The sequence below is a fragment of the Taudactylus pleione genome, unplaced genomic scaffold (assembly GCF_031769625.1).
Source record: "Taudactylus pleione unplaced genomic scaffold, aTauple2 ptg000711l, whole genome shotgun sequence".
NCBI classification, from domain to species: Eukaryota; Metazoa; Chordata; class Amphibia; order Anura; family Myobatrachidae; genus Taudactylus; species Taudactylus pleione.
In genome coordinates this window covers 12,202,489-12,220,291 of record NW_028285113.1, presented here as the reverse complement: position 1 = coordinate 12,220,291, position 17,803 = coordinate 12,202,489, and the positions used below count along the sequence as shown (strand labels likewise).

Below are 17,803 nucleotides of genomic sequence, written 5' to 3'. Positions count from 1 at the left end.
GCAGCTAGGCAAATCCACATTGTTCAATCCTAAACACATACAACAATCCAGGCAAGAATATCATTTTAACTAAATCTGCCTTCCCCATGGTTGTCCTCTCGGCCATTCCAGGAGACACTTGGCGGTCAATGCCGAGAGTTCAATCTCTCCCTAAATATTTGAATTGTGCAGCAATTCGATTGAGGAACTATATGTTGTGATATGAGGTATGCTGCTTGTCTACCTAAAGATATTAGAGCAGAAAGTCCATTTGAATTTGTTCTTCTTATACTGTATACAATAGAATGCAGTTTAACAGCGTTATATATACTTACGCCAAATTGTAGAGTCCCAGGAGACCCATTCCTCTAAAATCTGTTTTTGGGTCATCACCTTGGAAACCAATTTCACACCACTGCTTAGAGACCCGTGCTTCCAATGGAACACTAGGTTTCAGCATTTTCCACAGCTGTAAATTAAAAATGAATCTGATCACAGGAAGTTATCGCTTCTCATCTAGAACATACACATTATATAAAACATTTGCAATAAAAACTTCCATCCATCGAAAAGAACGCCAAGCAAAGAATGACCAACACATGTCTAAACAGTCAAACTTTAATAAACAATAAAAAAAAACAATAAAAATGTAAAAAAACAGAAAAGTGAAACATATTCTTTCCTTGCGTAACTGCTGCAGGAACAAAAACAGCGACAAATGTATGATATCTGCAATAAAAATAAGTTTTTTTTTTTTAATAGAACCCATATATAGGAACAACACTTTTCACCTTATGTCATGTAGCTGAGATGAATTTACGCATTTGTGAGATTTCACTACTTTTGTGCTCATTATAACACTTAATTAACACAGACCAAGATGGAGGATCTTTGGTTGTGCACAGAATATTGATGGACAACTGTGGACAGGAAAGTCCATAGACATTCCTAGGTAGGCACAGGCAATGTACAAGTTGGTGCAAAGCTGATACGGCAGATGTACTACCCGAACAGTAAAATAATCTGGTGATCAAGCAGGGTGGCCGGGGAGGGTCACCAAGAGGACCCACACAGGCCCACAGCCTGTTATGGATGCCTAAAGAGGTACCCACTTGCCAACTGATGATGCTGCTGTCAGTGCAACTACTAACATGGTAAAAACAAAAAAATAAAAAACAGTAAAAAAACCCCAAAACAATGAGAAGTTGATATTGCGCCAAATACAGTGACAGCAGTGAGACTTATTTTTGTTGTTCTAGATCATCGTTGGGCACCTCTATCCACCAATGCTTCCCCACGTTTATAGTGGCTGGCCAGCAGAGGTGCCAATGAACCTTTAACTAGCTGGTATCTACTGAATCAGTGAGGCAAGGATAGGAGATCCCCACAAAAACACTGATGGGCAGGGAGAAGGTTTTTAAAATAACTTCACTTAAAAGTAAAACCACAAGTACATAAGTTATCTCATAGAATGACTAGAACAAGGATTTAAATTTTTTATATTTTAGGTATGATTAATTATAACTGACCACTACATATACATCACTTAGTGTGGTCAGCTAATAACTACTCACGCAGTCAGGTCACATTCTCCACCGGATTCTCTGAATAGGAAAGACTTTGATATTGCCCAAGATAACCAACTTAGTCATCGGTAAGGAATGTAGTTACAATGCCGACCATCGACATGCTGGGTGACGAAATCCCGGCGCTGAAATCCCGAACCGTGGACAAGATACTGGCGCCAGCATCCCGACGAGAGGGGAGAAGCTGACGCCAGGATCACGACAGCCGGCATGCCGTTGGTAAGTACAGCGGGAGCCCTCAGATCTTAGCCGCGGGGATGGGGGTGGGAGGGTTAGGAGCCCGGGGAGTTTGGGGTTAGACTACGCAGGGCCGGCTCAAGGGGGAGCCGCAACCTGTGCAGGACGAGACTTATGCGCCCGTTACCTGCGTGCGGCTTCCGTATGGCATGCCTTCCGTTAACGTCAAGGCTGGGGGCGAGCCCAGCACTACGTCAGTAGCTGGGCTGCCACCAGCTCTCTTCCTGCACTGAATGGATGGCGCACGCCATTCCTCTTCTCCGGGGCCGGCACCGCCGCACAGCTGCCTGTGGCGGAGGAGGTGCCCAAAACAGCGGGGCAGTGCCCGAAAAACAGGACTGTCCCGCTGAAATCGGGAATGGCTGGGAGGGGTGTGATCTCTATGCGGTGGCGCCACTGTTCGACCGCACTGGTCGAACATGCCTCGAGCCGGCCCTGAGGTTACGGAGGGGGGGAGGTTAGGGTTAGGCTATGTACAGGTGGGGGTTAGGGCTAGGCACTAAGGGGGGGTTAGGTTTAGGCACTAAGGGGGGAGGGTTAGGGTGTGAGGTAGGGAGGGTAAGGGTGCACAACAGGACAGTTAGGGTTAGGGGGTTAAGGAGGGAAGGTTAGGGTACTTACCTCTCACTGTCGGGATTCGCAGCAACGGGATGCCGCTGTCGGTCTTTTGACAACAGGCATCCTGAGTGCCGGGATTTCATACCCAACCCCATTGGTAACATTGTCTTAAGATGCACTCTACATATAGCCACACAGCAGACCATCAAAACTAATCAAGATAAGCTAATGGAATAGACAACAAATGTTCAATTATACTAATTTCACAAGAACAAAACAAAAAAATATGGAAGCAGTTTTCTTTTACATGCATTGCCCCCGCACCTTCATCAGCATCTCTTCATGTTGGGGGTTATCGGAATCATATGCCTCCCGGCGCAGCTTCTCCACCTCCAGGGTCAGATTCCTGTACCCAACGATCTGCAGAAGGCAGGCTTGAAGGGACACTGCCAACCTAAGTAAATAAGAAATGTTACATACCGTATTGATGGATACAGTGTACCTCCTCGGCATAGGAAAGCTGTGAGGTATAATGGTAGCTGTCCCTGGTGCAGGAACTCACCGTGGTGCCCAGAAACCCCCCTTGGTACCAAAAGTAATTGGACAGCCTGTCTGTCACTGGGTTCTGAAAGTGGGTGTGTACGGCTTGTATGTGCACTGCACTGGGCTGCTAACAGAGTAAAGGGTTGGGACTAAGGATGGACATCGATATATGATATCTTTAAATTATTGATACTTCAGCCCGTTACAAACTTTAATTGATGCGATTCACACATATATGTGAATTGATTCTGTAATTAAGATATATCTTCGCTTTTCCCATCCCAACTCTCTCCTGCATTTGCTTGGGGCTGTCCTGAGATTCTCTGTGAGGCTAAGGGCGCCTATCAGAATCTCAGAGCAGCAGCCTTTGCCTTATACCTGGTGCAGACTGAAAATGCCAATGTGCAGTATTGAATATTGCTATTTGGAAATATGTAGGCCAGTCCTGTATTCATGCAGAATATTAATACAGGTCATCCGATTGGCCATCCTTAGTTGGGACTTCTTCTGAAAACAGCAGAACAGACCAATCATGTTCTGAGTGTCTCATCTAAGTCATCAGGAGACGACCAGCACACAGCTGAGAGAGGAGGATAATCTGTAGCTGCCTTATTCGTAGGAAATACCTTGTAGTCTGAAATCCAGTAGCGTCAGTGTGTCTGTCATATGAGCCTGTCGTCTAGCAGTCAGTCTGTCTCTCTGTCTTGTGAGTCTGTCTCCCATCACTGTCAGTGTGATTGCCCCTCAGTCCTGCTTGTCTTTTGGTCAGTCCTGTCATTGAGCCTGTGTCTCAGTCCTTCTGGTATGCCCTACAGGGTGAGTGTTGTGGTGGGGGGGCGGTATCTTCCCTTACTTTCCCATCTCTGTCCCCCACCACACCCTACCTATTGTCTGTCTGTCTCATTTCTGTCCCTCTTCCCTCCCACTCCCGTCATTATCTTTCATCTCAGCACCCCCATTCTTTTATCTCTGCTCCCCCCCCCACCGTTCTCTTTCATCCCTGTCCCACTCAGTCTTTCATCCACATCCTCCTCCATCCTCTCTCTGTTTCATCTGTCATCTTGCCCATCTTTCGCCTATGTCCCCCTCCTCACTCTCTTTCACCTGTGTCCACCCTCCCTGACCCGCAAGTAAGGGTGGGTGTGGGAGGCAATTGCCGGGGACCCTTGAGTGGTGTGCTGGCTTCATATCCATTAGTTTGCCTGTATAACAGATCAATGCAGTATACAGAATGACTTCTTACTGTGGATTGGTGTCCAGATTAACTTTCTTCAGCGTCAGGAGGTCTTCTACAGTTTTTTCAATGGCATCAGGATGTACACCCACTGCACTCTGCAAGAGCTGAAATAGAGAACAATGACAGGGAGCCATAAGTAAATCTAGAGATTTTTATTTATTATATTGGATGGAGTTCACCTAGAAAAACACTCCATTAAAAAAGGCTCATAGTCCCATTAACGTATAGGACGAGCAGGTGCACAGATTAAGTTCTTTTGCAGAGTCCATCACAACAAGGAACACCCCTGAAAATGTGACCTTTTCATCCCTTGATCTCATTTCAATAATCTACCTCTAGAAAATTAAGGACATTCATTCTCAAAGCATTATTAAGAAGCAATGGTTCCATAGGCAAGATACAGGTTTGGGTCTAATAAAATATCTCATTTGCTGTTAAAAAGAAACACACATAAAACAGTTTAGGGTATACCAGGATAGAGCCCGGATTACCTAATGGATGATCCATCTCTGCACCTATTCCGTAATGCTTACTACTTCATAGTATGAATTCCCAAAGCTTTCAGCATTAAAAGTCATAATACATAGAGCAGACAGAGGGCCTGATTCAGAGCCGGACGCTATTTGCGAACGGTCGTTCAGAAAAAGGGGCCGGCTATTGAAGCAGAGCGCTCGCTCTTTGCAGTCTGTTGACGCCTCTATGTCTGAGCGAGCGAGCGAAAGAAACATGCGCTCGCTATTTTGTAAAGACGCCCCCTGGCCATTCGCATCATACGTCATCTCTGCTATTTATTAGATTAATCGAGTACATCGAAAGGCGTCTGAACTGCTCGCAGTGCTTGTGGTAGGTTTTACTTCCCGCAATCACTGCGAGCAGTTCAGGCTAAAAGACAACCAAGTGACGTGGTCGATGACGCTGCTTTATTAATTATGCACACCCTTTAAACGCCCGTTTTGACCGTTTGGCACGCCTGCGTTCGGATCTCCACTCCCCGTTTTCAAACACCTTCTGTTACCACCCACAAATGCCTCATTCTGTCACTCAAATTAGCAGGCCCTCGCTGTTTTGCGAGCGCCCAATTTCCGACCGCAATGACTGGTTGGCGCATGCGCATTACGACCCATACGCATGCGCAGATGTGCGACATCGCTCGGAGCGAGCGAGCGGCCGCTTACGAGCGGCTCTGAATCAGGCCCTGACCCCAGAGGGGCATTCCAAAGACTCTCTGCTCACTACATCATATGCTATGTGACTGGATTTGCTATGGCAATCCATACACTATACAAAATTATAATTCAATAATAGCAGCCTGGAGAAACAAACCAAGGAAAATGGTATATAACATTATTCTTATAGCATAACAATTTATTTTCTAAAACACACTTTTTTCATGGGAATGTTACTTTGATTTTAGTTCTGCACCTAAACAGATGTATTTATAATGTAATAATAAAACAAAAGAAAAAAAGAAGAAAGAATATGGAATTAATAAAAGCAAATGCAGTGATACATAATAACCAAGAAAAATAACTATTTGAATTGATATTGTTAATGTTGCTGATGTATGAAACCTGCCACTGAGAGAACCCTAGGTTCTATTCCTCCGCTACAGCCTAACCACCGAGCAGTGCATTGTCTCTATCAGAATCATTGCTCCAGTTTCTATAAGCCACTTCACAATGTCACCAGAGGATAAGCAGCTTTCCTGTGCTGTAAGGGTGTTAGAGAAACTAATCTCGAAGGCTAACCACAGTTTCTTACACAGCAATAGCCTGAGAAAGCAGCTTGCGTGTAACCATGTGGTCTATTGTTAGAAAGAAACAAAAAGGTTAGTTGTTCTTTAATACATTCATAGCTGAAATACAGATACAATAAACTAGGCTGCAGAATAGGGATTTCAGGAATGATTAAATTGCAGGTACAGCCATACAAGGATATGATTCTACTTTTAATCTAAATAAATAGATTTTTCGATGCAAATGCAAATCGGGAACAGTTAGAAAGCACTTTTGAAAAAGAAAATTTAGTAAAGATGAAAATGTAGTAAAGATGAAAAAGATGGCAATTCATGCAGAAGAAAGTAGCAACAACAGGGGTGTAAAGTAGAATAAATAACATGAATCAAAGTATTCTAGATAAAATTCACACTCCACCTTTAGCATAGAATTTACACTCCACCATGAGTTCTAAAAGGGGTTCTCCATTGAAAATAAATACAAATCCGATAAAAAAACCCAAAAACATATATATGTATATATATATATATATATATAAGAAAATAATTACAATGAAGTAAAATAGATAAAATAAAATGGAAAATAAATAAAATTATATATAATAATATAATATATATTCTTTATTTTCCCATCACAACCCTGTATTGCAAATGGTAACAAACTATAGTACATAATAATTATATACCTGTGGAACACATTTGTTTTAGACATGTTGTCCAATCAATGAATGTCCTTGCTCGCATCACATACTGTGCCTTAATTCAACAATGGCAAAATGACAGCAAGGCACGGTTAGACCCCAATGGTGGGATTGATGTGCTGAGAGATAGGTGATGAATCCTGCTGTTCCTGTATGATAATGTGCCCCATCTCTATCACATAGTGTTTGATTGTAAAGTAGAGCAGGTCCATGTAGCTTACAGAGTATTGTTGGGACAGGATGATGCCAATCATCAGTTCCTGACGTTGCACTCAGATGAGTTACATCAGATACATTACATGGACCGGGTCTCATTGGCAGCCATGCCTCTGCCCAGCCTGACATCTCCAGACAAGTGTTTCCTGCTAGCAATGCTAAAGCAATGCCAAGGGGGTTCATAAATAACAAAGGGGCCCTTATGCCTATGACCCCATGCCTCTATGTTTGTGAAAATCACTTTGAATGTAATGGTTTTAGAAATTAATAATACATTTCCAAACCATTCCCCACCACCCCAAAAAAAAGGGGCTCGTCAAGCTTTAGAGCTGTAGAATAAATATTTGGCACCCACAGAGCCAGCGTTTATGCCAAGAGGTTGTTCTTAAGATATGTGAAACTCTTAGGTGACTTGTAATATCTATATAACCAACAATATTGGACTAACTAGGTCTGATAAATGAACTACACTAGTCTGAATACATAACTGAATTTGACTGACCACGGTCATCACCCAATGCCATCACATGAAGCTGCCACCTCCTCACTCGGTCTCCATGTATGAATACCTATCCCAGTGCCTGGCTACATTATGCAAACATATGGATTAGCGATCAGATAACATTTAATTTCAAAGTCTGAAGGTGTGTACACACTAGACGGTCGGGTACCGGATCATCTAGTGCAGGGGTCTTCAACCTTGGCCCTCCAGCTGCTGTGGAACTACATATCCCAGCATGCACTGCCATAGTCTTAGCATGCCGTTATATCAATAAGGTGGCAGTGCATGCTGGGATGTGGAGTTCCACAACAGCTGGAGGGCCAAGGTTGAAGACCCCTGAGCTAGTGTGTACTGGCTGCCTGATATGTAGGCCCATCGGCAGGGGGGGGTCGCCGGTTGCATCGCTGGGTATACCCGTTGTTTAGTGTGTACCCAGCTTAAGCCTCACATTTTTACTTATATGATTTACGGTAAAATGTCATATGACAATTGCACAAGTTTGTGTTACTGCGCCAGGGGGAACGGACTACATAATGACGTTCATTATGATGTAGCAACATGACATCCAATTTCATTGCAGTTGGAGTAAGTGGGGGGGGTGAGGGCTGGTGGTTTTCTGCCAGACCACCGTCAGCCGGTACACAGTCTCCTCTCCTCCTGTCTGTTCTCTGTGTCAGGCTCGCTCATTGGAAATCATGGACAATTGTCACCTAACATCTGAGTTCTGGGGGACAGAGGAAAAATGTCATTACAACAGCCACCGGAAACCAGCTGTTATTTCAGGTTTCATCTTATTCTCCATTCCTGTTAAAGATTAATGACAAAACACCAGTGACACAAGACTGAAGCTAAACACCTGATAATAATACCGCCTGATTTACGGAGATACAGTTTGAGAGACTTTGCAGGTGGTCAGTGGGTAAACGTATACTGAAGGAGGGCAAAATGAAATATTACCTTGCTTTTGGACGACTTCAAAGAGGACTCTATAAAACAGAAAGAATAAAAAGTCAACCATGAATATATATGTTACAATCTTAAAATAAACAACACCATAAAACACTTTGGTGTTAATAGAAAACATAGGCCCTGATTCAGAGCCGGACGCCACCCACAGCATATACGAGCGTCCAACAAGATGGTTGCAATGGTCTTGACCATCGCGACCATCGGACTTGCGAGTGAAACCCTGTGGTCGGGTTTCTCAACCGCAAGCCCTGGAGTGATTTTGGCTCTATCAGAGCCAAAATCACTCCCACTGACATCACTAGTGATGTCAGTGGGGCCGGCTTCAGACGGTAGGCGTTCCCATAGGAACGCCTCCGTCTGGCAGGCACGCCCCCGGCACGCCCACCAAAGGGGGCGTGCTGTCAATCAACATCGACAGCACGCCCCCTTTGGTGCGAGACCCGGAGCAATGGAAAGTCCTTCGCTCGCCGGGTCTCGCACATGCGCACAACGGAGCACCCTCCGTCGTGCGCATGCGCAGTGGGGAACATCGACCCACTTGCGAGTGTACTGCCGCTCGCGAGTGGGTCTGAATGACCCCCATAATGCGAAGCATAAGATTAGGAATTGCCATCAAGTGGTGCAAACTATCGGTGGTTCACCATCGATGGTTATCATGACACCATCGATGGAAAACCACTGACGGCCATCCCTAGCACAGATTGGGATATACTATAGAATTACACATTCTTAATTCCTTTAAATTGTGGCTACTATAAATAATTCCATTAGGTGGTAAATAACAAGGACTCACAGATTCAAATGCTACAATAGACCTATTTAATGCTTGCCCCCCCCCCCCCATCCATATCCATGTTGCCTTATTGCAGAGCTTTGAAACTGGTTGAGCAGCAGATTCCTGAACCATGGGTCTGAGTAATCATGGCACACAAGTGCAATGCTGATTGCAGATTCCCCATTATCGCATCTGCAGTACGGCTCCTGCGCAATCGCACGCAGACCCCCATATGCCTGTGCCTGATCGACAGGTAGAGGCGTTTACAGGGCGGAGACGGTCTGCGTTCCCAGAAGCGGTGGCAAGGCCAGGATCATAGACACAGATTCCTGGCATTGCATGCTGGCCAGCCTGCGTAAGCTGAGGTGTACTCAGCTGGTTGGTGCCATCCAACATCGCAAACGATGGATGCGACGGTGATCCCAGCGCTGGGATTACAGATGCAGCAGGAGGGGTCAGATACCTCCTAATGATTAATAAGTAACTGGAGTGCGCAATATCAATATATTATTATTATTAACAGTTATTTATATCACACACATATTAAGCAACGCTTTACAGAAAATAATATATGCAGTCATACAGACAGCGGTCTTTATGTCGACATTCATGATGTCGATACCAGTTATGAAGTCAACATGGTTAAAATGCTGACATCAAAATTGTCAACACTTGTAAATGTCGACATGACATGTTGACAGTGAAATGTTAGGATATTTAATCAGTGTCCACATGCTGAGCATCGACATGTTGACTGCCGACATGACGACCATGTCGACATAATGATCGTCAACCTGGTCACTGTTTATCTAAATTACAGAATATTTATTAACATTGATCCTTGCCCCCAGTGCAGTCTATATTCCCTACCACATGGGCATACGTTGTTAATAGGATGCCAGTTAACCTACCAGTACGTTTTTGGATTGGGGGAGAGACAGTGGAGTATCTGGAGGAAACCGACGCAAGCACTTGGAGAATATACAAACTCCACACATAATGGGCACTGGATGGAATGAAACCCATGCCCTCAGTGCTGTGAGGCAGCATAGATTATAAAAAAAAAGAATGCTTCCAATAGATGAAGATGTATTTTATAAATAAGGTAAAACATTACACTTTTAAAAGGCATTTAAAGCCGTAATACAGTATAAACAATCAGCTGAATCCATGTCTATGCATTTTGAAAAAAAAACAAACGACTTTGTAATAAATGCAACCTTGGTCTATTGGAAGTATTCTTTAGCACATTATATTGCCCATCACTAACAACACAAAATGGAGCAGAGGAGACAGCCGTGAGACTGCAATAATAGTGTCTATTATCCACAACAACCAAATGAAACATTATGAGCCTGATTTATGGTGCATACACACGATCAGATTTTTTCTTCAGATATGGACGATAACGATTTAAAAATCGTTCAGTCGTTCATATCTGAAGGAAAATCGTTCATATCTGACATGCCTGAACGATGGACGATCAACGATGCGCGTTCCCGTTTGTCAGATAACGATATCTGACATCTGATGGGTTTGCAGTCAGACTTGGACGATTCCATTCATTTTAATGCAGTCAAAAATCGTTCAATCGTTCAAATCGTTTAGTCGTTCAGTCGTTCATCTGACAAATCTGACAAGTCTGACAAATCTGACCGTGTGTACGCTCCATTAGAGTTGAATGTATGTCCAACTCCCTGCCGCAAAAACGTACTGTGTTTTATTTAGGATACAGTCATCTCGAAGTACACATATTATGCCACAACATGTGTACGTACGTACTTTTACATGTACGAGTTTATTGCTGCATCTTCTAAACAGGTATGATGTATTGGCAAATATGTACAGTATGTTTTGGCAAAGCAGATTTAATAGAACATCTTGTCTGAAATGTTGCAGAAACATCCCAATTAATGGCCGCCGCCTGCCAGACTAAAGTCAGCATAGAAGCTGGTTTCTATATTTTCAGGGTAATACTGTCACTCAGATTAATTATTAAATAAATGCTAAGTGTTGAGTCTTCTTTTAGCCTAGTGCTTGCTTAAAATACAGGAATTGAAATGACATTAAAATAATTAGCAAGAATAAAAATCTCCCTGAGGGCATTGGCAAACTTCTGACGTTTAACCCAGGAACATGGGTAATATTCTTAATATCTGAAAACCTCACACATTAATGATAAAATGAAAAAAGCCTATTAGAAAACCAGGGGCCTGATTCAGAGCCGGACGCAATTAGCGCTCGCTCGTTCAGAAAAAGGGGGTGGCTATTCAAATGATCCGTTCGCTCTTTGCGGTCTGTTGACGCCTCCATATCTGAAGGAGCGAACAAACTTGCGGACGTTTATTAAATACGCCCCCTGGCCGCTCGCATCATACGTCATGTCCGCTATTTATTAGATTAATCGAGTACATCGAACAGCGTATGAACTGCTCGCTATTCTTGTGGTTGGTTTTTCCTACCACTATATTGTGAGCAGTTTTGACTATAAAACAACCAGGTGACGTGGTCAATGACGCTGCTGTTGTAATTATGCACACCCATAAAACGCCCGTTTTGACCTTTAAGCACGCCTGCTTTCTTAATTCCACTCCTCGTTTTCAAGCACCTTCCCCTGTTACCACCCACATACGCCTCATCCTGTCACCCAAAGTAGCAGGCATTCGCTATATAGCGAACAAACGATTTACGGCCGCACTGACTGGTTCGCACATGCGTATTATAAACCGTACGCATGCGCAGAAGTGCGAACATCGCTCGGAACGAGCGTACTGCCGCTTACGAGCGGCTCTGAATCAGGCCCTAGGTCAGTTATTACTGCTTGTCCTGCCCAAGATCAATGATAAATATATTTTTTAATTATTAATGGTATTCAACTACATGTTTTTGACTGCTATAAAAAAGGTACCAAAGTTTCACTACTGTTATTTAAACCGTTCAGCACGAAATAGGTACTTCGTTATGCTTAAATGTTGCGTACATCTAAGAGATTTCCAGAACCCACACACATCTCACACAAGAGAATCTGTAATTCATGTTCTCTATCTTGATTTTTGCAATAGTATCCTTAATGGTCTTCCAATAAAAAGTCTTTCACCCCTAGGGGTATATTTACTAAGAAGTGTGTTTGGTTGAGATTAACCACGCTGAGCATCGCTGGGATACACGAGAGTTTTTCGTAATCAAACGCTCAAATTTACCAAGCGCGTTTTGCAGAATCATATTTTTCGATGGTCTATGGAATTGTGTTTGATCGTGTGCAAGTTCAGTCGTACTGGGCTGAAATGAATAGACGTGCCTTTGAGCAGAGTGTTCTGCAGAAGCACTGCACAGATCAGTGTGGACTATAGGTGTAATGAAGGGTTAAAGATTACATTTAAAAAAAAATAGTTTCCCCCACCAAAAGTATATCCAGCCCTGGACCTCTGAGCAGGAAAATAGGGGGGAAAAAACGGCGTGGGGTTACCCCTATTTTGTTATTGCCAGCTACAGGTTGAACCAGCCAGTGTGGCATTGCCATTGCAGAGAGACACAGGGGTTACCCTGCAAAATCATTCACCAGCCAGGCAATACTTGGAAAGTGGGGACTCCAAAAATACAATGGAGTCCCCTCTTTCGAGGATCAACCAGCCCAGGGTTCTTAATTGCACTCCTGGAGGCGGTGGGTTAAATATAGAACTAATATTGTTCTTCACAGTGGAACTACCTGTCCCAGCAAGCCTGCCCTGCGGCACTTGTAGCACCGCAGGCCGCTGGCACTTGTACCCTTAGTGCGAACAAAATATTATATATATATATATATATATATATATATATATATATATATATATATATAAAAAAAACGTCACTGTATACTGGGCCTGATTCCGAGCCGGACGCTCTGACAGAGCACTCGCTCTGTATCAGGGCCGGGCTATTTTTTTTTTTTTTTTAACGGCCTCCTGCCCGCTCACATAGCTGTGCATAGCTCCCTGTTTTTTTACTAAGACTTTTCGCACTCACCCGCATAGCTGTGGGTGACCACCCACAGCTATAGCGAGCGGTCAGGTCAAGACCATCGCGACCATCGGGCTTGCGACGAGACCCTTGTGGTAGGGTCTCGTTGCCGCAAGCCCTGGAGTGCTTTCGGTTCAAACAGAGCCGAAAGCACTCCCACTGACATCACTAGTGATGTCAGTGGGGCCGGCCCTAGACGGTAGGCGTTCCCATGGGAACGCCTCCGTCTGGGCAGCCACGCCCCCGGCACGCCCACCGAAGGGGGCGTGCTGTCACTCACCATCTACAGCACGCCCCCTATGGTACGAGACCCGGAGTGACGGTTTGCCCGTCGCTATCCGGGCATCGCGTATGCGCATGACGGAGCCGGCTCCGTCGTGCGTATGCGCACTGGGCCAACATGGACCCGTTCGCGAGCGGGTCTGAATCAGGCCCAATGTATTTTAACGCTTTATTACACATTGACAGGTGGAGGTGTCCATTGCAAGTGACAAATTCTAGCTACTATTTATGTAGTACATTCTATATAGCTAGAATCTGATTGGTTGCTAATGACACCTCCACTTGAGGTCCTCTTTAGAAGGTTTGATAAATATCTCTTAGTGAGACTGGCAGGCGAGTTTTTGGAGAAGATAAAGGGATTATGGGAAAGAGAAATGTTGTATTTCTGAATGGTTGGCTCTGCAAGTAGACTTACTATAGGGCAAATGTACATTATAATAAATGGTAAACATAAAACTAGGGTATTAAAAATCAATGCAGGGGCTATTACGTACCTATCTTCAATGTCCGCCCGGCGCCAGGTTTGTTCTTGCAACAAATTCTCTGCAACTCACAGCGTCCAGTTAGCTTCCTCAAAATAAACTTTAGGCAACGCCAGAGACAAATGCAGTAGAAGTACAACCACACCTGAACCACCATTCTGCAGATAAAGAAATACAAACAGGGAAAAAGCAATTAAGATTAGGACAAACTGGGAGAACCGATAACTTCAGTTTGTTTTATTTATTGGTGTATACTTTATTTAAATACACATCTTAAGCAGAACTGATTACAGTACAGTGGCATCAGCTATACTTTATCCGGAATCGTTAGAACAGTGAATTCCAGGGAGGAGTTAGTGTAATAGAAAATAATTTGCAAAACAATTGCATAGTGTGTATAATACAGATTATTGTCATACAAATAAATTCCCGTTCATAGGACACTTTCTGTGAATATGTAGACCACGGAGGGTTCCCACATATCATAGACATGGTGAATGCACAACAACACTACCAACACTTAAAGGTTATATTATCTTGGCACCTCATGCCGTAGGGAACCTTCATTTCTCACACTCTTTTCTTGTCAATCTCTTTCCACTGGCATCTAGCGCCTCAATAAAGATTTATGTATAGCCCATTAGGACTGCCAGCAAATGATCCAACAGACAGATAATGGTACAGTTACGGGTTTATAGATTTCAGGCTTGCTCTTTCCACCAACATGAGGTTGGCCTGGGGAGTGTTGTCACCCCCCTTACCTCCTCACCAAAAGAATGTTGTGGTGACAAGCAGGATCTTCACTAATTAGTATCGACTAGGAATGTGCAGGCTCGGATAGGTTCGAGTTTGCACGCCGAGTTCGGATTTTTCCCTCAAAAAAACGCGACTCAGAAAGAGGCAAAACATCATCTTGCATGGACAAACATCATCATTCCTGGACTTTAGTCTTAGGCAAAATTATTTGCCTAAGACCATCTCTGTATGTCATTCTTCTTAATTGTTTTTGTACATACATTAGGCATTGATATCTCTCTCATATCAAGCTTCATTCAATAATATTGGTCTCTGTGATTCTTATTGGGTCTATTTTGCCTGTGGATTCAGCTTATCCATGCTAGAAATCTGTACTACAGGTTGTTTGGGTAATGGTGGAAGGTGGGACTAACAGATGAGATCACGATTATGAGAAGCTCATATGATATAGGTACTACAATTACAAAGAGTTATTACTGCACCTGAATTGTATATGGTATCATGTTTGGGTAATGGTACCTGGGATTTAATTGCAATTTTGTATGGAAATCGCAAACATCCTACTTGATGTGTGTCGCTCATGAAATCCTTTCCATGGCGTCAAATATTGGGAAAGTAATAGTGAATGGGGGAGATACTGTAGACATACCAGGTGGTTATTTTTTGATTAACTCTGTTACCCAGGCTCAAATGAGTGCTGATCTTGACAAGGTTACAGACGGGATATGTCGAATATGCCGACGGACAAGATCCCAGGCGTCAATACACCGACGTCGCCACCCCGAATGTAAGAAGACGGGTAAGTATGATACTTAGCCTGGGGATAGGGTGGTAGGTTTAGGCATCCCGGGGGGGAGATTAGGGTTAGGTACTCCCCAGGGAGGATTAGGCTGAGGGAAGGAGGTGGCTAGGGTTAGGCACCACCAAGGGGGGGGGGGTTAGGGATAGGGGGGAGAGTGGGAGGGTTAGGGTACTTACCGTCCCTGTTGGGATTTCACTCCATTGGACTTCGGGCATTGGAGCTGGAATATCACACCGATCCCGTTACAGACAACTTGGAGTATCTTGGAACTGTGTCCATGATAAATACAATGACAGGCAAATTTAAAAAGTGAATATGTTGTTTTTGGAAAAACAAATGACCAAAGTGTCTGGTAAATCTGGTTGGGCAATTGTCACGAAATTGTGGTCTTAGCTGCCCATACAAGGTTAAACATTCATTCATTGCTGTGTCTAAAACCTCCAACAGACTACCCCAGTGATTATTGCTCACCTGGCTGCTCACCTGGTCAGCCTGTCCAATTACCTGTTACCACTCCCTATATATTTCTAGGAAAGACTCATTGTCTGAACAACAGTGTTCCTTCCTGAGGATCGTTCCAGGCTCAGTGTCTCCTGTGTTTCCAGAGCATTCTCCTGTGGATACTTTTCTTGCTGAAACGCAACCATTACCTACTTGTACCATCGGTGTTTGTCTCTCATCGTGGCTTACATGCCGCATACAGTTAACCACCGAGATTGTTTACCATCGCCGCTGTATACCATCTCAGCGCCGCAGCTTCCACACCGCACACAGACTGATCATGGTTGTCTGCATTCCATCTACCGTGTACCATCTATCAGCGCTGCGGCTCCCACGGTGCACACAGAGGGCTTCCAACTCCAGCTCTGCCAGTGTACCTGCGGTGCATACCATCTGCTGTTTCCACACATCTTATCACCTGAGTGGATTCCACTCTGCGTTGTGCCGGCATCATCTGGACTGTGTTGCAAGTATCACTACACTCTGTGGCTATAGTGGGTTACTGCATAATCTAGGTTGACTATTTTGGTTATCCTGTACCGTGTTCTTTTGTCTTGGGCTGACAGTCAGCATTGGGGTTCCAGGTCTGGAGGGCATGATCGGGTCACATTATTTTATTATCGAGGTGTTTAGTACTGTGAGTGCCTGAAGGGTCTCTCTATCCTGAGTTCCTCTTCCGGATTATGGTCCAGGTCTGCATCAGAGTTGTACCATGGATATAACTTCATTAGTTCTTCCCTGGTTACATATTGCTCAGATTGCTGGCTTGGGTTCCTGTTCCAATTTTAGTATCCTTGCATTGCTCCGGTCTGTGGCTCCTAGTGTCTCTAGTCTGCCAGTACCTGTATTACCTATGAGTCGTGGTATCTTGAAGCCTCCCCGTTTCCTGCACTCCTCAGTTAATACCCTGGGCTCCGAGCCAGATCTACAGAATACCAGAACAGTGACCGCAAAATCGTGGATTACTGTTCGGTGGTTTCTGGCTAAGGCACTATCTGCTCCAGCAACAATGTGCTTTTTCAATAACCCTTCAATGATCTTGGTGCAAGAAACAATCTTTGCTTTTAGCGTAATTATCCTTTAAATCAATCGGCTTCACAGAATTTAGTCTCTCAAGTCACAAGACGACAGCCCAGTCTGTCCCTATTGTAATGCACCACTTCATATAAGAGATGTGCACGGACTCCCGTGTATTGGTTTTGCGAAAATCACCCTAGTGTTTTGGTTCGATATGGTTTGGGATTACTTTAAAAATTAATAAAAACAGCTAAAATAATGTAATGTGGACCGGTTTTTGTTCCTATAGTATTACTAACAACAATGACTTTAATTTCCAGTAATTCCAGACAACTTTGATCAGCTCACAGCACCTAAATTCACGAGGGAGGGACTTAAATGCAATCCAAAAAACGCAAAATCCGTTTTTTTAAATCAGAGTTCCGAATTGCGAGAAGACCTGACTCAAGACTCTGTGTTGCGAGTCCCAAAGACTGCTCTTTGCAAACACCCTAGAACCCTGGCTAGCGAGGTCTTCCACCACTAACAGCCACCCGTTGTTCCCTTAGAACTAGGGACGTTCACCGGTACTTAGATGGCCGTCTGGTCTTAATACTCGGGGTAGTAGCGGTTTGCACGAATAACCAATGGGATCAGTGATGAAGCGAGGAACAGGAAGCAAAAAGTCAAAAGGTACGGCAAAGGAGCAGATAGTGCAGCTTAAGAGCAGACGGTGCAGCTTAGGAAGTGATGGTTTGACTTGGGAGCCGGTACACATGTTGGTGAACTAGTAATGCGGCTTTAAGAGTCGATGGTGCGGCTTAGAGTCGGTAGCAGAAGTTGATGAGATGTTGGAGCGGCTTTGAGAGCTGACGGTGCGGCTTGAGAGCCGGTATACATATTGATGAACTGATGATGTGGCTTTAAGAGCTGATGGTGTGGCTTAGGAG

General features: G+C 44.1%; 1 protein-coding gene across 2 annotated transcripts in view; it reads right to left on the bottom strand.

Annotated features, from left to right (window-relative positions):
* Positions 1–17,803, bottom strand: part of ELMOD1 (ELMO domain containing 1) — a 124,434-nt gene that overhangs the window by 25,720 nt on the left and 80,911 nt on the right. For both annotated transcript variants that reach the window (XM_088456722.1, XM_088456721.1), the window contains 5 exons: positions 13,811–13,956; positions 8,252–8,280; positions 4,147–4,244; positions 2,685–2,814; positions 315–448 (listed from right to left, as the gene is read on the bottom strand). In XM_088456722.1, coding sequence (XP_088312848.1) covers positions 315–448; positions 2,685–2,814; positions 4,147–4,244; positions 8,252–8,280; positions 13,811–13,955 — 536 coding nt within the window. In that variant the 5' untranslated portion in view covers position 13,956. The remainder of the gene's footprint in view (positions 1–314; positions 449–2,684; positions 2,815–4,146; positions 4,245–8,251; positions 8,281–13,810; positions 13,957–17,803) is intronic.